Source organism: Mirounga angustirostris, unplaced genomic scaffold, assembly GCF_029215605.1.
Source record: "Mirounga angustirostris isolate CCGP_5_RB_7025 unplaced genomic scaffold, mMirAng1.0.hap1 SCAF_12, whole genome shotgun sequence".
In the NCBI taxonomy this organism is placed as follows: Eukaryota; Metazoa; Chordata; class Mammalia; order Carnivora; family Phocidae; genus Mirounga; species Mirounga angustirostris.
This window is the reverse complement of record NW_026991720.1, coordinates 103,158,456-103,180,313: the sequence shown is the minus strand read 5'-3', so window position 1 is coordinate 103,180,313 and position 21,858 is coordinate 103,158,456. Positions and strand designations below refer to the sequence as shown.

The window sequence follows — 21,858 nt, the reverse complement described above, 5'->3', positions numbered from 1 at the left end:
GGTGTCTGTTGTCTTCACAATCTCATCGGGTAACTGAAGCCAAGAAAAGAAGCGCGCTGTGGACATGAGTATGAATAATAAGAAGCTCTCTTTTTAATGTTTAAAAAGGTGTTCCTGATGCTTTTGCAAGGTTCCAAGAAGCAATCGGGGGCTGAGTTGGAGCTGCAGGACCAGAAGCCTCCAGAGCGTGCTCCTGGCTACTGTAAGTACAGGGTATTGCTTTGCATTTCTGCCACACGGATAATGCTGACATCCTTCCCTCGAAAGCCCTCGTGTAAAGGTCCAATGAAAGGGCCTGGAGAGTGTGACTGGAGAGACAGGGTACTATTCAGAGGCAGAGAGCTGAAGGTTTCATCCTGCCTTGTATAAAACAATGGTGTGTTTAGGGGGCAGCTTTATCTCTTTTTCAGAGCCGAATTTATCATGGTAGCGATTCCTTTTTTTTTTTTAAGATTTTATTTATTTATTTACTTGAGAGAGAGAGAGAGAGCGAGTAAGCACAGAGGGAGAAGGAGAGGGAGAAGCAGGCTCCCTGCTCAGCAGGGAGCCTGATGCAGGACTCGATCCCAGGACCCTGGGATCATGACTTGAGCCGAAGGCAGACGCTTCACCGACTGAGCCCCCCAGACACGCCTGTGTGCTGGCTTTTTGCAGGCATATATTTTTTCTGGGGTAGGTGCCGAGGAGTGGAATTGCTGGATTGTGTGTTTACCTGTTTGATGGATGGACGGCTGCACTGTTATTTTCCGTGGCCACACACTTGACATCCCCCCAGCACGACGCGGGTCCAGTTCTGTCCTTGCACAACAGCTCTTGGGATTACCTGTGCTTTGGACCACAGACAGCTCCGTGGGTGTGGGGCGCTAGCCCGCGGTGGTTCTGACTTGCATTCCCCCGATGGCTGAGAATGTCGACGATCTTTTCGTGAGCTTACTTGTGTTTGCGCATCTTCTTGGAAGAAAAGTCTATTCAGATCTTTTACCCATTTTTAAGATTGGGCTAATTTGATTTATGGGATTGTAAGAAGTGTGATGTGAACTGTGGGTTTTTCATAGATGCCTTTTATGAAGTTGTGGAAGTTCCTATTTATTGCTGGTTTGATGAGAGGTTTTATCATGAAAGGGTGGTGAGTATTGCCAAATGTTTTCTCTGCATCTGTTGAGATAATTGTGTGGTTTTTTGGCTTTATTTATTGATGTGATATATTAGAAGAATTGATTTTTAGATGTTAAACCAGCATTTCATTGACCAATTCGGACAAATTCCACTTGGTTTCTTGGTATATAATTCTTTTAATGGATTGATGGATTTGATTTGTTAGTATTTTGTTGGGGTTTTTGAATCTATATTTGTAACAAGTATTGGGTCTATAGTTCTGTTTTGTTTTGTTTTTCTGTTGATATCTTTGTCTGGGATTGCTATCATGGTATTACCCCATAGAGTGAGCTGAGAAGTATTTCCTTTTCTTGTATTTTTTGGCAGTGTTTATGAAGAATTCATTCTTTAAATGTTTGGTAGAATTTGCCAGTGAAGCCATCTGGGCCTGATTTTTCTTTGCGGGTAGTTTTTTTTTTTAAATAATATTTTGGGGCTCCTGGGTGGCTCAGTAGGTTAAATGGCTGACTCTTGGTTTGGGCTCAGGTCATGATCTCAGGGTTGTGAGATTGGGCTCCATGTTGGGTTTTGTCCTCAGTGGAGAGTCTGCTTGAGATTCTCTCGCTCCCTCTCCCTCTGTCCCCCTTCCAACCCCCTATGCGCTCTTTTTCTCTCTCATGGATAAATAAATCTTTAAAAAATTCATATATTAGTTTCTTTACTTATCATACTTCTATTCAGGTTATTTATTTGTTCCTGGATCAGTTTCGATGTTTTGCGTCTTTCTAGGAATGCATCCACGTCATGTGAGGTGCCTGATTTATTGGCGTACACCTGTCTATAGCATCCATTGATGATCCCTCTTATTTAGCGCGGATCAGTAGGAACAATCCTCTTTCATTTCTGTGTCTAAAAATGTACACCTTCTCTCCTTTTCTTGGTTAATCTAGCTAACCTGTGGTCAATGTTGTTAATCTTCTTGGACAATCAGCTTCTATTTTCAGTGATACTCTATTGGCTTTCTAGTTTCTGGGTCATTAATTTCAGCTGTGATTTTTATTATTTCCTTCCTTTGGCTCCCTTTAGATTTGGGTTGCTCTTCTTCTCCTGATTGGAGATCTTTCTTCTTTTATACCAGCATTTACAACTGTAAATTCCCCTTTGCACACTGCTTCCATGAGTCCCATGGTTTTGGGATCTCATATCTTCACTTTTATTTATCTACAAGTATTTACTTACTTTCCCTTTGGTTTCTTCTTTGGTTCATTGGTTTTTTAAGATTATGTTTTTATTTTTTAACATTTTTGAAAAAAATATTTATTTGTTTAAGTCATTTCCACACCCAACATGGGGCTTGAACTCACAGGGTTGAGGGTCTCCCACTCTTCTGATTGAGCCAGCCAGGCACCCCTATGATTATGTTTTTAAATTTCCACATATTTATCAGTCTCCCAAATTTCTTTTTGTCATTAAAGTCCAATATCGTTCTACTGGGACCAGAGGAAAAATTGTTGTACGATTTTAAACCTTTTTTAATTTATTAAGGCATGCTTTATGGGCTAGAATATGGTCCATCTGGAGAGAGCTCCTGGTATCCTGGAGAGGACTGTGTATCTCTTGTGATGGGTGGTGGGTCCTGTCGATGACCCTCGTGTCCATGTTGTCTACATGGCTGTTCAAGTGTGCTCTGTCTTATCCATTAATGAAAGTTGCATGATGTTGTTTCTGACTCATTGCTGGATTGTCTGTTCTGCCCGTTACTTCGGTCAGATTTTGTCTCATGTGTTTTAGGGCTCTTCAGTTGCATAAATCATACTTTTTGTCTCTTCCCGATGGGAGGCTTGTTTTGTATCTTTTGTAGGTGTTTTCCTTGTTGTATTCTTCTTGACCCTTTTAGTCCATGCTCACACTGTATCTGATGAACCACTTTCTCAAGAATGTCATGGAACTTCCTTGGATTCTGGTAGTATTCCTCCATTAGCTCAAATCCAGATCGCTTTGAGATCTCAAATGAAATCTCTTCTCTGTTTGTGGTTCTGCAGAGATGGTGGGGGGGCAGAGGGGACCCCACCATGAAGCTTTCTAGAAGCCCTCTGCTTCGGTCGAATAGCTCTCTGAGACAGAGTGGTAATTTTTATTCTATTCTTTATGCGGAGGGTTTATTAGTGGAAGAGAATGTCGAATAATTGGTAAATAAATGAGTGCATTGTTCATATTTATTTATTTATTTACTCACGTATTTACTGGGGTACAATATACAAAATACGAATTTCACTGTTTTCAGGTGTACTGTTCTTGGCATCAAGTACGTCCACATTATTTTGCAACCATGACCACCGTGCATCTACAGAGCTCTTTCGCAGCCTCCAACCCAAACTGTATGCAGTAATGGCTAGCTCCCCCAGCCCTCCTCCTAACCCCTGGCAGCCACCATTCTACTTCTGGTCTGTATGACTTCCACCTGCTCTAGTTACGTCATACTAGAGGAGTTGGGCAATATTTGCTCTCTTGTGATGGGCTTATTTCCACTAGCATAATGGCTTTAAGGTTCACCTGCAATGTAGTACGTGTCAGAATTTGTCAGATGCAGAAGACAGGGTATGTGGGAAGCGTCCCAGAGTTTCCAGGCCTCTCCGGGAGCCACTCTCCCTGGATTTCCAAGTGTTCACCAACCTGGAAGCTCTCTGAACCCTGTCCTTTGGGGTTTATTACGGAGGCTTCATTACACAGGCATGATTGATGAAATCATCGGCTATTGGTGATTGATTCAACCTCCAGCCCTGCTCCAGTCCCGGGAGCTCAAGGGGAAGGGAGTGAAAGTTCCAATCCTGTAATTAGGTGGTGGTTCCCCTGGCCCTTAGTTTGGTGAGTTCTAGAAGTCACCACATTAAGCTCATTAACATAACAACAGACACCCTGTTGCTGTAATCACTTAGGAAAATCCAAAGGTCCTAGGAGCTCTGCAAGAAATGGACAAAGACCAAATACACATTTCATATTATAAATCACAGTATCACAGTACCACCAACCCTTATCAGGGCTCTCTCCAGGCTCATTCAGCTTGTTGGCAGAATTCAGTTCCTTGTGGTTTTAGAACTGAGGTCCACACGTGTTGACTGGCTCTCTGTTGGATTTGCTCTCCAGTTCCTAGAAGTCATCCTGGAATCTTAGCCACATGGTTCCCTTACAACAGGACATGTTTCTTCTTCAAAGTCAGCTGGAGATTCTCTGTTTGGATTAGCTTAAAGGCAACCAGTTAGAGACTAGATCCACCAAAACTTTTCACTTTTTTTGTGTGTTATTGTTGGGGTAATAGCCACATGTTCAAGGTCTTACCCATACTCAAGGGGAGGTGATTGGAAACTTCTATGAAGTAGGAGTGATTGGGGAGCCGTTTTAGACTTATCCCTACCAAAACCATTACTAGAATATGCTACACTGAATTCCCCTGCATGCTTTTTAGCCATTTAAATTTCTCGTTTTACAACACGGTTGTTGTTTACCTTCGCTCATGAATGTTACGTTTTTAAAGAACAGTGTCTTAAATTTGTTTTGCTAACTTCCAGTGTTTATGTCTTACCGCAAATGGCGTATTTCTTGATCACACTATTCGATAAATTTTTCCACGGTACACAACTGTGTCATCACCACCCGGGTCGTGGTAGAACATTCCCAGAGTCTGGCCGGGCCCCTCTGCCCTGTCCAAGTCAGACTCCATCCCCCAGAGGTGATGCTCCCACCTTCCAGTAATTGTGCATTTTGTTAGATGTCATGTAAATGGCATCATCTTGTATGCATGGGAGTCTGTGGTGTTTCCTTGTTATCCATTTATGTTTTTGCGTGTGTCATTTCTTCATAGTCATATTCTACTGTACATATCCTAATTTGTCTCTCTCTTTCACCATGTGTATACAAATTTTACTTCAACTGGGCATACACATTATTTTCTCTTTTTATTATTAGCATTTTACCTAAAGGGTTTCACTTCTGAGCATTCATTTCTTTTAAGGTACATTAGTTAATGACTTTCTTATGTAAGAGAGAATTTAAGGAAAATATGATTATGTTCTCATAAACATTTTGTCATCATTGAGAACTCAGGGTAATTTACATTGGAAATGTATTGCCTACGTACATCGTCTTCATTATGGTTATGCACCTGGTTCAAAAAAAAATGATAATTTCATGTTCTGAATTTGGGGCACATTATGAAAATCCATGCAGATATGTTAGAAAAAAACATGTGCCAAAAAAGCTAATGTTATGTGAAAAGGAGTTGTATTTTAAATTTAAAAAAGAACCTCAAGGGAAGGAACATTATAGTATTTTTTATTACCATTGTAAAATATGATCTAAAAATGCAATTTTATTTATCATTCAAATTACAAATTATGGAACTGGAAAATACATCATTAAAAAATCTATTTAAGTGTTTCATTACTAAAAAAGACGTGAGACCAGGATGCATTAAAACAAATTTGGTATGAGCTTGCCTGCATTTGCCAATTTTATTGTATTCTGCAAATCTTCCCGTGAAGCTCAACAGGAGATATCCACCTAAGTGAAATTTATATTATTTAACAGATAGGACTTCATCAAAATGCTTGATCAGGATTTTGGAGAGAGTGTGTATTAATGTCTTCTGGGTAGAGTGCTTTCGTCACTTTTGGTGACATGACATGACCCACACTAGAGAGGGGAAGTTTCTACAATAATCACTTACAGGGTGCCTGGGTGGCTCAGTTGGTTAAGTGACTGCCTTCGGCTCAGGTCATGGTCCCGGAGTCCCGGGATTGAGTCCCACATCGGGCTCCTGGCTCAGCGGGGAGCCTGCTTCTCCCTCTGACCCTATCCCCTCTCATGCTGTTTCTCTCTCTCGCTCTCTCTCAAATAAATAAATAAATAAAATCTTTAAACATATTAGTTCATTTATTTAAAAAAAAAATCACTTACAAAACCTTTCTCCTCCTATTGGTACCCTCAGAAATTACTTTTTTTAATGATTTCTGCTCCAGGCCGTTCCTGCCTGTGGACACCCCTGCCCTCCACACTCGCCATATGTCTTTAGAAACAGTCTTCTAAAGGGCTAGCTCTCAAATAACTCACTTGTTGCTCCTCCGAGAAATTGATGGAGGCCAAATAAAATAGAAAATAGATATTTGTTAAACGTAGGGACCCTAGTAGCACCACAGAAATGAGTTATGAAGACCAACGCCTGGAACGGCATGTTCGTCCTTGGGCATGCCATGTGGGCTGTGGAAGTCACTCCTCGGAGCACGGGGCCATTGATTAGCTGCCTGCAGCATGTTGGACCTCATGATCGGCACTCTCTGTGCATTTTCTCACTTAATCTTCCTGGTCAGTTTGGAAATAGGTTTTCCTGCCACTGTTACTTGGGTGTGGACACCAAGCTGTAGAGAAATTGGGTCCAGCACGAAACTCCCACCTGGGCACAGCACCAGCTCCTGCCATCTCTTTGAGTCTGTCCCTTTTCTGCAAAGGCTTTTCCAAGCCCCCCAGCTAGTGTTTCTCATAATGTTTGAAAGAGGCATGGGTGACCGGATTAACCCCTTGATATCCCGAAAGATGTAGTGATCTCAGATCATAATGATGACCTACAGAATTTGTTAGCACACAGATTACGGAGCCTCACCCCCTGATTTTCTGATACAGTGGCTCTTGGGTGGGGCCTGAGAACTTGCATTTCTCACAGGCTCCCAGGCGGTACTGTGGGTCCAGGCAGTACCCCTTGACACCCGCTGCTTTGGTGTGATAGCTGAAGGAGAATTCTATTTAGAATCACAAATTCTGGGTCTGTTCTCTTTCTCTTGATTCCCAGAGGCATGCTGGTGTTGTGGACTGAACTATGTCCCCCCACCCCAAATTTGTATGTGGAACCCCCAGTACCTCAGCATGTGACGTATTTGGAGATACAGGATCTTGGAAGGGTAATTGGGGTAACATGAGGTGATATGAGTGGGTCCTAACCCAGTCTGACTGGTGTCCTTATAAGAAGGGGAGATTGGGCACAGAGATAGCAAGGCTGTGTGCCCACAGTGGGGAAAACCCCAGGGGGGACCATCTGCCAGCCAAGGGGGAGGCTTCAGAGGAAGCCAACCCTGCAGGCAGTCACCCTGAACTTGGTCTTCTAGCCTCCTGACTGAAATGTAAATGTCTGCAGCTTAAGTGGCCAGGTCTTGGTGCTTTGAAGTGGCAGCCTGACAGTCCATCACGACTGGGCAGGACGTTCCCTTGCTGGACTCACACACACCAGAGGGGTCTGGCTAGTAGACTGCGAGCCCCTGGCAGCTCGGTGACAACCTCTACGCTTATGCTGTTAACTGACCTGGTGTGACAGCCAGTCCCACATGGGCTCGGATCATGAATCCCCTTGTCTTGGCTGTGCCAAGCAGTTAGTGGCCCTTCTTCTGTATTCCTATGGCTGATTTCTTTGGTGTCTGTTTTCTGCCAGGGGATCCTGCACTCTAGCCACCCTCGTTTGCAAGCTGAGTAGCAGGTTCTTTCTCTCTCTCTCTCTTTTTTAAGATTTTTATTTATTTATTTGAGAGAGAGAGAGAGAGAGAGAGAGAGAGAGAGAGAAAGAGAACATGAGTAGGAAGTAGAGGCAGAGGGAGAGGGAGAAGCAGACTCCCCAGTGAGCAGGGAGCCCGAAACAGGACTCAATCCCAGGATGCTGAGATCATGACCTGAGCCGGAGGGCAGACACTCAACCAACTGAGCCACCCAAGTGCCCCTGGTAGTTCTGTTTTTGATTTGTTGAGGACCCTCCATACTCTTGTCCACAGTGGCTGCACCAGTTTGCATTTCCACCAATAGTGCATGAGGGGTCCACTTTCTCCTCATTCCCAACAAAAGCTTCTGCAAGCAAAGGATTTGGTAGAATGAAAAGGAAATCCACTAACTGGGAAAAAGTATTTGCAAACCATATCCAATATGGGGTTAATATGCAAAGTATATCAGGAACTTCTATAACTCAATAGCAAAAAGATAAGTAGCCTGATTAAAAAATGGGCGAAGCACTTGAACAGACAGTTTTCCAAAGAAAATGTCCATCCAAAGATGGACAACAGGTGCATGAAAGATGCTCAGCGTCACTCATTATCAGGGAAATGGAGATCCAAACCCCAGTGAGACATCACCTCGCACCTGTTAGGATGGCAGTCATCCAAAAAAAAAAGAAGAAGAAGAAGAAGAAGAAGAAGAAGAAGAAGAAGAAGAAGAAGAAAACATGGATGCTTATTGAAATGGCAGAATCTTAGGCCCAACTTCCATAAATTTTAGTTCTGAGACTTAGACATCTACAGGTTTTAACAAGCACCCTAATATCCTTTGATTCAGGTGGGCTGTGGCCACCACTATGAGAAACATCCAGTTAGAGTCTTGTCAAACTCAAAGTTCAGGTGAACAGTCACAGATCCTTCTGATACCGTTTTCCATGGCTTTCTTGTCTCCTCCCTATCCCCTCCTCTCCTTCCCTCCCCTCCTTCCCTCCCTCCCTCCCTCCCTCCCTCCCTGTGTCCCTCCCTCCTTCAGTCCCGAAGCCTTACCCCACCATGTGAGGTCTGAGGTTGCAGTGAATTTCTCAGCCTTGGTTCGTCAGTACCACTTTACCTAAAATATTCTCCTTTTTTTCCCACAACGTAATCCTGCATGTTTCATTCCTAATTGCTACTTCTTATGGTGATGGAAAGCAATTTGGCAGTGATTAATCTGAAGGGTCTGCAGCCTCTCGTTTGCTTTTTAAGACAATCCTGTTTGAACAGACTCTCCCATGCGGGGAGCCTGTAATTCTCTGTCTCTTCAAAGTGCTGTACCAGATTCCGCATGTGTCTCGTAGGCTGAGCCACGGTGTTCGATCTGGAGTGCTGTCTTTTCTGCTTTGTCCACCTTTCCTCAAATTTCAAAAACCGCCTTCCCCACAAGCAAGGTGGGGAGGAAACGTGCCTGCTGCCAATTATACATGCCAAGGAAGGTTTGTTTTCCAAGTTAGCTGAAATCAGCAGACAGCTCATGGCAGGGTGCTTTGCAAAAAGCAGTCTGCCAAAATAAAAACGGGATTGAAATACACTCGGGCAGCGTAAATGATGCTGGCAGGTGCCAGGAAGCAGCGGCTTCTGTCAGGGGCTCTGAGGAGTCAAGGAGGCAGGGGAGAGGCCCTGAGGCTTGCAGATCAGAGCTGCCCGAGAAAGCCCCTGAGGCTGGGGAGGGAGACTTCCCAGCCTCGCTCCCTGAATTGAAATCTCCCCTTCTTGTGGAATATTCCACAAAGAAGTTGCTTCCTTCATCTCACATATGGTCCTCGCCTCACCCATACTGCTGGAGACACTGGGCCAGTTGAGGCAGGAGTAGCTCTGGGCAACCTTTATTAGCACCTCTGTTGTAGGGGTCAAGGGCAGGCCTCCCAAATCGGGCCACTTTGGCATATTGAATGTGTGTTTTTTTAAAAGATTTTATTTATTTGAGAGAGAGACAGAGAGCACGAGCAGGGGGAGGAGCAGAGGGAGATGAGAAGCAGACTCCCCGCTGAGCAGGGAGCCCGATGCGGGGCTCGATCCAAGGACCCCAGGATCATGACCTGAGCCGAAGGCAGTCATTTAACCAACAGAGCCACCCAGGCGCCCTGCCTTTTAGTTTTTAAACAAATGGAAGGTTTGCATCATGCACATCTCTGGGCACCATTTTTCCAAGAACATTTGCTCACTTTGGGTCTCTGTGTCACATTTTGGTGATTCTTGGAGTATTTCAATATGTCAAACCTTTTCATTATTATTATTTTGTTAGGGTAATCTGTGATCAGTGATCTTGGATGTGACTATTATAATTGTCTTGGGGCACCATGAATTGTGCCCTTTTATGAGGCTGAACTTAATTGGCAAATGTTCCACTGGACAGCCTGTCCTCCATCCCTCTCCCTCTCCTCGGCCTCCCAAATCTGCAAGACACAGCAAGATTGAAATCAGGTCACTTAATATTCCTTACAAGGGCCTCTAAGTGTTTAAGTGACAGAAAGAGTCACATATATCTCGCTTTAAGTCAGAAGCGAGAAATGATTAAGCTTAGTGAGAAAGGCATGTTGAAAGCCAAGATAGTCCGAAGGCTAAACCTCTTGCACCAATGAACCAAGTTGTAGATGCAAAGAAGTTCTTGAAGGAAATACAGAGCGCTATTCCAGTGAACACACAAATGATAAGAAAGCACAACAGCCTTCTTGTTGACATGGAGAAAGTTTTAGAGGTCTGGATAGAAGATCAAAGCAGCCACTACATTCCCTTAAGCCAAAGCCCAATCCAAAGCAAGGCCCTGATTCTTCAGTTCTGTGAAGGCTGAGGGAGGTGAGGAGGCTGCGGAGGAATAGCTGGGAGCTCACAGAGGTGGGTTCATGAGGTTTAAGGAAAGAAGCATCTCACGGGGGAGTAGCAGGTGCTGATGGAGAAGCTGCAGCAAGTCATCCAGAAGATCCGGCTGAGGGAATTCACGAAGGTGGCTCTGCTCAACAACAGACTTTCAGTGTAGATGGAACAGCCTTCTATTGGAAGCAGATGCCACCTAGGATTTTCATAGCTGGAGAGGAGAAGTCAATGTCTGGCTGACTGCTGTTAGGGGCTAATACAGCTGGTGACTTGAAGTTGAAGCTAATGCTCATTGACCATTCTGAAAATCCCAGGGCCCTTAAGAGTTTTGTTAAATCTACTCTGCCTATGCTCTAGAAATAAAACCACAAAGCCTGGATGATGGTGCATGTGTTTACAACATGGTTTCCTGGATCTTTTAAGCCCACTGTTGAGACCTATTGCTCAGAAAGAAACTACTCCTTTCAAAACATGACTGACTGCTCATAGACAATGCTCCTGGTTGCCTGAGAACTCTGATGGAGATATTCAGCAAGATTAATGCCATTTTCTTTCTTTTTTTTTTTTTCTTAAAGATTTTATTTATTTATTTGAGAGAGAGAGAATGAGAGAGAGCACATGAGAGGGGGGAGGGTCAGAGGGAGAAGCAGACTCCCTGCCAAGCAGGGAGCCTGATGCGGGACTCGATCCAGGGACTCCAGGATCATGACCTGAGCCGAAGGCAGTCGCTTAACCAACTGAGCCACCCAGGCGCCCCGATTAATGCCATTTTCATGCCTGCTAATGCCACATCCATTCTGCAGCACATGAAATAGGGAGTAATTTTGACATTCACATTTAATACATTTAGGAATACAGTTCATAAAGCTGTACTTGTCATAGAGAGTGATTCCTCTGATGGATCTCTGCAAAGCAATTGAAAACCTTCTGGAAAGAATTCACCACTCTACATACCATTAGGAACATTTGTGACTCATGGGAAGATGTCAAAATACCAACACGAGCAAGAGTTTGGCAGAAGTTGACTCCAGCCCTCACCAGTGACTTTGAGGGGTTCAGGACATCAGTGGGGAAGGTCACAGCAGGTGTGGTGGAAACAGCAAGAGACCTAGAATCAAAAGTGGAGCTGGAAGATGGGGCTGATTTGCTGCATCTCATGATCAAACTTGAACGGATTAGGACTTCGTTTTTAGGGATGAGCAAAGAAAGTGTTTCTTGAGACGGAATTCACTCCTGGTGAAGACGCTGTGAAGACTTTGAAATGTCAACAAAGGATTTAGGATCTCTCATGCACTTAGTTGATAAAGCAGTAGGGGGGTTTGAGATAGCAGACTTGAATTTGGAAAGAAGTTCTGTGGGTAAAATGCTATCCGACAGCATTTCGTGCTACCGGGAAAGCATTCGCAAGAGGAAGAGTCAATCAATGGAGCAAAGTTCATTGTTGTCTTATTTTAAGAAATGCCATGGCCACCCTCACCTTCAGCCACCACCACCCTGATCGGCCAGCACCCACCAACACCGAGGCATAATCCTCCACCAACAAAAATATTATGATGGTCTGAAAGCGCAGAGGATGGTTAGCATTTTTTTAGCAATAATGTACTTCTAAATTAAGGGAAGTATGTTTTTTTAGACCTAATACTACCACGCACTTAATAGTGTAAATATATCTTTATATGCACTGGAAAATGAAAAAAATTATTTGACTCACTTTATTTCGATATTCACTGTATTGGGGGGGTCTGGAACTGAACCCACAATGTGCCATATGCCTATAATTAACACCTATTCCCGAGGAAGCGTACTGTGACATTTTCCAGACAGCTCACCCGATTCTATCTCGCTGGGCCGGTGAGAAGAGATGAAATGATTTCAGCCCTTTTCTGTCTGCTAATGATTTGGAATCCCAGATCATGACTGGGGTGTCATAGAAAATATCTGTAATACCCTGTCCTTAACCAGCTTACCATATTTCTGTCTCAGAATCTACGTGCGTTAAGATTCTTTCTATTCTCAGAACAACCGCCCACACTGGTTACCCTCCCAACCTGTCCGCAAACACATGTTTACTTTGGGAATTCCTGGCATCGGAAGCCTCCTTGGAGATGCTTTCCACACACCGTTGTACACGTTATGCCATGTTGTTCAGGTTGAATTGACACATTTTGTGACATGTTTGACTCTTATATGAGATTAAGAGTCGAGAATGCTATTCACAGAGATAACCGAAGGACCCAGGATAGACTTTACACATAGTAAATACTCACTGTGTTTTAGTCTCCAAATTTAACTTAGTTCAGAAACTCTCCTGAACTGGGTGTATTTATAAATAAGTGAAAGGTTTCAATTATATTTTTACTATTTTTTTCAATGATATGATTTTTTAAGTTTCATCTCTAAAATTCTGTAACTCAGTAAGCAGAAAATGATAGTTTCTTTTTGAAGATTTTATTTATTTATTTGAGAGAGAGAGAGAACACGAGCAGGGGAAGGGGCAGAGGGAGAGGGAGAAGCAGGCTTCCTGCTGAGCAGGGAGCCTGACACGGGGCTCAATCCCAGGACCCTGAGATCGTGACCTGAGCCAAAGGCAGATGCTTAACCGCTTACTGACTGAGCCACCCAGGCGCCCCAGAAAGTGATACAGTTTCTATTTCATAAAACTGTGCTTCATTTCCTGAATATGTATACAGTCTTTGCAAAACAATTACTGACTACAAAATGCATAAATATTTATTGTTGAAAAAACCCAGAAAATGGTGAAGAAAATTAAAGTAGCCATGTTCTCAGCACAGAAAGAAATATAAATTGTACATTTTTAAGAAGGTTGAAATGCTTATACCACTTTAACTTTTTGAACTAAGAAAAACACACTTTGTCAAATAGTATATAGAGTATCGAAAGAAAGCATTTCATAAAAGAACTTTCCACTATGGGGTGCCTGGGTGGCTCAATCCGTTAAGTGTCCGACTCCCGGTTTCTGCTCAGGTCATGATCTCAGGGTCGTGGGATTGAGTCCCTCATGGGGCTCTGTGCTGGGTGTGAAGCCTACTTGCGATTCTCTCCCTCTCCATCTCTCCCCACTTGCACAAATGCACGCGCACTCTCAAATAAATAAATAAATCTTTTTTTTTTTTAAAGATTTTATTTATTTATTTGACAGAGAGAGACACAGCGAGAGAGGGAACACAAGCAGGGGGAGTGGGAGAGGGAGAAGCAGGCTTCCCCCAGAGCAGGGAGCCCGATGTGGGACTTGATCCCAGGACCCCAGGATCATGACCTGAGCTGAAGGCAGTCGCTTAACCAACTGAGCCACCCAGGCGCCCTAAATAAATCTTTTTTTTAAAAAAAGAACTTTTCACTGGAAGTACATTTACCAAAACACTAACTTTTACAGCTTAATATTAGTATATTTAGTAAGTTCTATTAATTCTATGTGTTATTTTGTAACACTTTTTCATTTGGCGTATTATGAATATTTTCCTATAATTACATATTTAATGCTTTAATCCTACCTCGTTTTTTGGCTAATACATGCTGTTGATATTTTGGGTCCTACTCCTCCATCCACCCCCCTCCCCATTTTATTGAGTCATGTTTGTGTATAGACATTTTTTTCAAAACATGATATAAGCTTATCTTATATTGCTTTATTCACCAACTCTGTGTAATAAACATCGTCCCCATCAGCGAGCCCTCATCCGTACTAGTCCCTGAAGTACAGTAATCCACCGTACATAGAGTTGTGTTGTAAACTGCTCAATCAGTCCCCATTTGTTTCCAACAATTATCTACTATATACAATAATCTACTATATTATGTAAGATGTAATAAACCACCTTATTTGATATATTTGATGAATTTCCATTTTTTATATTTTTTAAAGACTTATTATTTGAGAGAGAGAGAGAGCACGTGCACGTGTGCACATGAGTGGGGGGTGGGGCAGAGGGAGAGAGAATCTCAAGTGGACTCCACACTTAGTGCGGAGCCTGACGCAGGGCTTGATCTCAGGACCCTGAGATCACAACCTGAGCTGAAGCCAACATTCAGATGCTTGACCAACTGAGCCACCCAGGCACCCCATTTTTTTTTTTTTTAATAATATAACTGTTGGATTGGGAGTCACTGATCAAAGATGGTTCATAGTTGTTTCCCACAGAAAGACCATGCTCATCTGTTCTGCTAGCATAGAATAAGAAAGCCCATTTCTTTAAACACGCAATAATATTAGGTATTAATGTGATTTTTATTTTATTTTATTATTTATTTATTTTTTGAAGATTTTGTATATTTATTTGACAGAGAGAGATACAGCGAGAGAGGAAACACAAGCAGGGGGAGTGGGAGAGGGAGAAGCAGGCTTCCCGCTGAGCAGAGAGCCCGATGCGGGGCTCGATCCCAAGACCCTGGGATCGTGACCCGAGCCGAAGGCAGACGCTTAACCACTGAGCCACCCAGGAGCCACCTTAATGTGATTTTTAATCTTTACCATATTGATGATCTGAAAATTTCATTGTTGCCCTATTTTCTAATATATATATGGGCTCTCCCTTAGATTTTTTTTAATGAACTACATATTCATGCATGCTATTTGCCCACTTTTTGTTTGGGGTATTCATTTTTTAAAAATTGACTTGAAGGCATTACATTTGTGATACTTTGTTTTAAAAGCTTCAAGAACATTTAGAGGAATCCAGTAATGCAAAGATCATGTTCTGGGGTGCATGCTAAGTCCTTGATATTTTAAGGTATGCCCCACAAGGTATTAATGTTTAAATAACTGAAGCCACTAGACAAAAAAAAAAGAAAGAAAGAAATAAAAAAAAAAAAAAGAAAGAAAAGAAAAGAAAGAAAGAAAAAAGAATTAAATCTTTGGACATTTTTCCTAAGTAATTTGATGGTTGGGGTAAATGGGAATGTCTAATTATGGATGTCACTGGATTCTTTAAATAGAATTACACTCATAAGTCAAATAAGACAATTCATAACAATTTGGTCCGGCATTTTAATTTTGTCTGTTAAATTATTCATATGAATACTTTTATGGGTTTAGCCATAAATATTTGATTGGTGGTTCCTTCATGACCATAAACTATCTCAGTCCTTTATTTTTCTCATTTATGTTCAGTGAACATATGGGAAGGTGGGGAGAATTTATTTTTCTTAATAATGAGAAACGTCTTTCCCCACAGACTTATTGAACCTGTCTGATGAGCATTTACAATGGCTGGAGGTCAACATTATACCTGTTCTGGTAGTTTCACAAGGGTGGTAATAAGAATCCTCATTACCTAGAGGGAAAATATAAGTCTCTATCTTACAGCTGAGGGAACTGACGTTCAGAGAGGTTGGAAATTTTCCAGAAGTCGCACAACATGTTGGTGGCTGAGTCTGGATTCCGGTCCAGGTCTATGTAGACTGAAAGATGGAACCTTCGCAGTCCCCTGGTGATTGTCGTGACTGGTCCTCTCTGAGCAAAGCCAGTGGGCAAATAAATGGCCATTCTCTGAGTGTGCCCCTCCATCGGCAGGCAAATTTAGGAGGTAGATTCCAACACCCAGAAAGCCATGTTCTGCTTCTGTTTTCTATGCACCTGGCTGCATAGACGAAACCTTCCCTGGTGTAAAGAGGTGTCTGTATGCACTATGTGGTGCAGACATGTTTGAGCAGGTGCAAGATCCGGCAGGCAGCTTAGTGTGGGCAGCTAGATGGGGATGTTTGAAGATGTTTTTTATAGGCGACGTCGTGGGGTGTGGCTTTTGGTGGATGATGACCCATGGCTTAGTGGGGTCATAGCCATCACACCTACCAGTGATCTTTCAATTCCTCTTGACCCTAAACAGAGGGAGGCATGCTTCTCTGCTAGAGAAAGGATTAGGAGCATCATCTGTTCCAATGAGGTGACGCTGGGTGGGCCCCTGGATAGCGCCTGGATGGGGGCTGCTCACCAGAGGACCACGCCAATTAGAAGCCTGACATTTTCAGCCCCGTCCTTATCGTCCAGGGAGGGGAGAGGAGCTGGACATGGAGTTCAGGGTGGATCATGTCTGCGTGATGAAACTTCCATAAAATCCCAATAAAAGGGGCTTCCAGGGAGGTCCCAGGAGGTGCTGGGAATGTGCTAGATGCCCCTGCATCCCTTCCCGCGTACCTCGCGGACATCACCTCCATCTGGCTGTTCATCTGTGTCTTCTATCCTATTCCTTCATAAGCTGACAAACATAAGAACCTGTTTCTCTGAGTTCTGTGAAAGACTCTGGCACATTAGTCAAACCCGAGGCACGGGTCATGGGAGACTCTGATCTACAGTCAGTTACTCGGAAGCACAGGTGACAAGCTGGGCTTGTGGTTGGCGTCTCAAGTGGGGGAGGGGTAGTCCTGTGTGACTGAGCCCTTACCTGTGAGGGTCCCACACTCTCCAGGGAGATGGTGTCCAAAGCGAGTTGGATTGGAGGACACCCAGCTGGTGTCATGGAGAATCGCTTGATGTGTGGGGAAAAGCCCCACGTTTGGTGACCAGAAGCATCAGAAGTGATGGGTTCTCTGTGAAGGTAAAGGGGTGCCCGGGTGGCTCAGTTGGTTAAGCGTCTGCCTTCAGCTCAGGTCATGATCTCAGGGTCCTGGGATTGAGCCCCACGTCGTGCTCCCTGCTCAGCGGGGAGCCTTCTTCTCCCTCTCTCCCTCTGTCTCTCTGTCTCTTTATCAAACAAATAAATAAAATCTTTTTTTTTAAAAAAAAGGAGACTCACAGGGAGGATGGAGGAGGGAGGACCTGGGCCTTACTCTACTCAGGAGGGAGACTGAACTGACTTCTGGTACAGATCCCCCACACATCCCCCGGGACTCACTGTCCCTAAGCGTCCTTGGTACCAACCCTTTCGGCTCTGCCCACACAGATCGCAACACTGGATTACACTGTGTGGGGGCATTTCTTTACATTTTTCTCTCAGCCCCTATGTGATGTCTTCTTTGAGGACAAAGCCGGAATAGCCCAGAACCTGCCCCAAGACACTGACTCACTCCATACGTATGTGACAAAAGAAGGAGTTAGTCCACAAATGCATTTTTATCCCCAGCTGCTCCTCTCTGGCTCTGTGCTCACTGCTCTTATAAATAATTTATCTTTCAAAATGGTCGTTTCTTTCAAAATGATTTCTTTGGGGGATTTTAAATGTATTTGCTGTGCTTTATTAACTGTATTTCCATTTGGTATTTGTCAGCAGTGCAATCAATTTAGCATACCTGGCCTCTTAGAAGGCCACCTTTCTCGTACAAATACTTCATGCTGGGTTTTCTGGAATACTTTGCAAGGGATTGCAAGGACGAGTGTGGGCATGGCTGCGTCCCTCCTTTGGACATGGATCAGGGCTTCAGACCTCGGGTTTGCCTCTCGTTTTCCTCCGGTTTTGTCATCCCCACACTGGACGTGAGAGCTGCCTGCGCCCGCTGCTTGGCCTGCCCTGGGACAGGTTTATTGCAGCTGCTTCCATGTGGTCCCCAGGTGGCCCCTCACAGAGAGACCCGGCAAGGGGAGCAGGACGTCCCCGACATGCGCTCATGCCCTGCTGTCCAGCCTCCCCTTCTGGGCACTGCTCGCTGAGGTCTGGTCTCAGGGTTGGCCGTGGAAGGAGGGGAGGGCCAGATGGCTGAAGCCTGGAGGGCCAAGGGGGCTCACTTGGAGCTGGAGACGCGCCCCAGGAGGCCATGCTGGCCTCCTCTTCACCAGGGACGCCCCCACTGGGCAGGGGGAATAGGCCCCGGGGCTGGGGGATGATGCCTCCTGACCCTGAGCTGGACGTGACCTGGGGCATCTTTAGGAAGGACCCGACTGTGAGAACAGAGAGGTATAGCAGGAGAAGGGAGGCAGCAGAGGGGGCTGGCCCCGTTTGCACCCTTCTACCCCCTCCGGCGTGCGCCTGGGGAGACAGAGATCCCACAGCTCTTGGGCTTGGAATCCACACTCGGGAGCACGCTGCATTTTCACCAACAAAACAAGCTCAAGGCTCCCTTCAGAAGCAGGATCAGAGAGGGATCCACAGGAGAACTCCGTCCTTGCCCCGTCAGGTCACAAGATGTCCTGTGCATATTAATTTCCAGTGTCCCGCTCAGTGTGGGAGTCAGAAGCGGGATGCTCCTGCACCACGAGCTGCCAGGGCCGTCTGTAAGCACCTGGAGGAACCCCCAGAACCCGGGCTGTGTGTGTGTGTGTGTGTGTGTGTGTGTCCCCCGGCCTCAGGTTGGCTGCATGTTCCTGTCTCTGCAGGTGGCGCCCCGGCAGGGACCCCGCCCGCGGGGGGCAGCCCGCGGCCTCTGGCTCAGGCCAGGGCCCTCCTGGTCAAGAGGCTCTGGCACACGTGCCGGGCCTGGAAAGTCACCCTCTCCAACCTGCTGCTGCCCGTCCTCTTCGTGGCCTTGGCCATGGCCTTGTTCATGGTGAGGCCTCTGGCCACTGACTACCCTCCCCTCAAACTAACACCGGGCCATTACGACAGGGCCGAAGCTTACTTTTTCAGGTAAGAACCTTTTTTCCCTCCTCTTTTACTTCCCAGTTATGTCAGGGTTATGAATAGCAGTAGCTTTGATCCTTTTTAAAAAAAAATACTTTATTTATTTATTTGGGAGTGAGAGAGAGAGAGCACACAGGAGCAGGGGGGAGGGGCAGAGGGAGAAGCAGGTTCCCCGCCGAGCAGGGAGCTGGATGTGGATGCGGGACTCGATCCCAGGACCCCGGGATCACGACCTGAGCCGAAGGCACACGCTTCACCGACCGAGCCCCCCAGGCGCCCCAGCAGCTTTGATACTTTTAAGAATCTCGACTACACATGAGGTTTCATGATTTTAGAGCACTGGCTCGAGAGGGTAAGCTCATGGACTGTAGCAAACCCTGTATCTACCGTGTTTTTCCTACTCATGCCTACATGCCTACGATCGAGTTTAACTCCTAAATCAGGCACAGCCAGAGACTAACAAGAGCGATAGCCGAAGACTTATAACAACAGACTCTCTACAGTTACACGCATGTGGGCTCTCTGAGTAGCTTGCGGTCCTGTGCCCGCCCTAGTTCTTGCGCTGATGTGATGAGATCAGGTGAGTAGCCTGAAGGTCTGTCTGGAGGAGTAGCTGCTCCAGCCCGCGGGCGATCCGCACCCAAAACCGCGGATGTGAGGGATTATTGTGTTTCACAGAACCTTCCAGGCTTGCTCTGGGACAGCCACCAGGAGCTGCACGCCCCTCTCTGCAGAGACATGTCTGACGTTTCTCTTGGGGGTGGGAATGAGCCCATGCGCACCCCCAGGCTAGAGGAGGTCCAGTACATTCAGAGTTTTCCAGCCAGATGAATTTGCAAAGGATGTTCTCAGGGGTTTAGTTTTACTACCGGGGGCCTGACCGAAGGACCTGAGCTGGTTCCCCCGCCAAGACTGAGGCGAGCATCTCCCCTGAGCTCTGCCCCAGGCGGGGGGCATCATTGCCCTGAACGCGGATCGGCACAGGTGGCTCATGGTGTGGAGGACACAATGAGCTCTACCTTTGTCAAATACTTATCTTTACTAAAATAACGAGCTTAATTAGCTAGACTCTTCGTGCTTGCTAATATTTGTCACTTTTACGACGGTGTGTAATTTGGAATTAGGTTTAAACAAATAGAGGCAGAGAAGGCAACATCGATTATAAACTGTCTGGGTCCTTTGTTTAATTGTACTCTTTCCTCTGTGTGTCCTTATGCTCCGTAGAGTCTGGGTTTAACCCACAAAGAGAATCCTGCAATTTCTCTATTTGGAGAAATGTGTACAGGTCCTAAGTATTCCCTCTGCAAGTGGGCTCCTTTTGCTTCTAGCTAGATATTTTCTTTTCCTGCCCTCATCTTCTTCTCCAAAGTGTTTTAAAGGACAGTGTCACTAATGCGTTCTGGCCAAATGTTCCCATTTTCTGCCACACTCCTCAAGTGGGAAGGAGCAGTAACTAGCCTATTATAAAGCGTGTTTCTTGAAAAAAGTAATAGAAAATGCAGGCTAGCCAAAATAACAATAAAAAAACTTCACAGGTAATTCTACCAGCACTAGCTACCGTAAACCTAGTGGTGTGCAGCCTTCCCCATGTTAATACGTAATATTATTTTATTTAGTTATTTTTATTTAATTTTAATTTATTTATTTTGTTTTTAGGTTAATTTAATTTTAATTAATTAATTAATTTATTTATTTTTGAGAGAGAGCAGGCCCGCACAAATAGGGGCAGGGGAAGAGGGAGAGGGAGAAATTATCAAGCAGACCCCCGATGAGACTCCCGGGGCCCATCCCTCGACTCCGAGATCATGACCCGAGCATGAGTCAGACGTTCAACTGTCTGAGCCACCCCAATACGTAATACTTTTAAACACATGCATTTTTATTTTTTAGGACACTACAAAACTCTTCATTTTTTGCTTTTTTACTCAATAACACATTTGTCTATCTGTTTTTGTAAATCGAGCACAACCATGTCACCCATTTTCTTTTTTTTTTTTTTTTAAGATTTATTTATTTATTTTAGAGAGAGAGAGGGAAAGAGTGTGTTGGGGAGGGGCAAAGGGAGGGAGAGAGAGAGAGAGAGAGAGAGAGAGAAAATCCCAAGCAGACTCCTGCTGAGCGCAGAGCCTGATGCGGGGCTCGATCCCAAGACCCTGAGATCATGACCCGAGCCGAAATCAGGAGTCAGATGCTCAACAGACTGAGCCACCCAGGAGCCCCAACATCACCCATTTTCGTGCCGTGCAGCAGTATGTTGCATGGACGTACCATAATTTATTTGAACAATCTCTTTTGGGGATGCATACAGGTTTATTTATTTGTTTAAGCAATTTTCCTATTGCAGGCAATTCTGTAGGAATACCTTCATTTGGATTCATGGCACTATCTAATTGTTTCCATTATCATACATTTCCTTAACACATTTTGGGGCAACAAGCATTAGCATTTTTAAGGTAGATATTGCCAAATTATTCCTATCGATGTGCATCAATTTACAGTCCCAGAAAGGCATCGATTCTTTTACTCACAAATATTTATTATGCACCCACTGTATGCCACGTGTTTTTTTTTTTAAGATTTTATTTATTTATTTAAGAAAGAGAGAAAGAGAGCAGAGGGAGGGACATGGAGAGAGAGAGAATCTCAAGCAGACTCTGCACTGAGCACAGAGCCCGACGTGGGGCTCGATCTCACGACCCTGAGATCATGACTGGAGCTGAAATCAGCAGTCAGATGCCCCACCAGCTGAACCACCCAGGGGCCCCTGTCACGTGCTTTTCTTGGTAGCAGTTACACCTGAATGAATAAAACAGGCCCAGATCCCTACATTCCTTTTTTCGGGGGTGGGTGGAGAGGAGGAAACTCATTTCTGCAAATTCTCACTG

General features: G+C 44.7%; 1 protein-coding gene across 1 annotated transcript in view; it reads left to right on the top strand.

The window, feature by feature from the left end:
• The window catches only part of ABCA13 (ATP binding cassette subfamily A member 13), a 379,838-nt gene that overhangs the window by 201,189 nt on the left and 156,791 nt on the right, over nucleotides 1–21,858 (top strand). The window contains exons 42-43 of the mRNA XM_064575492.1: nucleotides 109–202; nucleotides 18,730–18,979. Of these exons, the coding sequence (XP_064431562.1) occupies nucleotides 109–202; nucleotides 18,730–18,979 (344 nt within the window). The remainder of the gene's footprint in view (nucleotides 1–108; nucleotides 203–18,729; nucleotides 18,980–21,858) is intronic.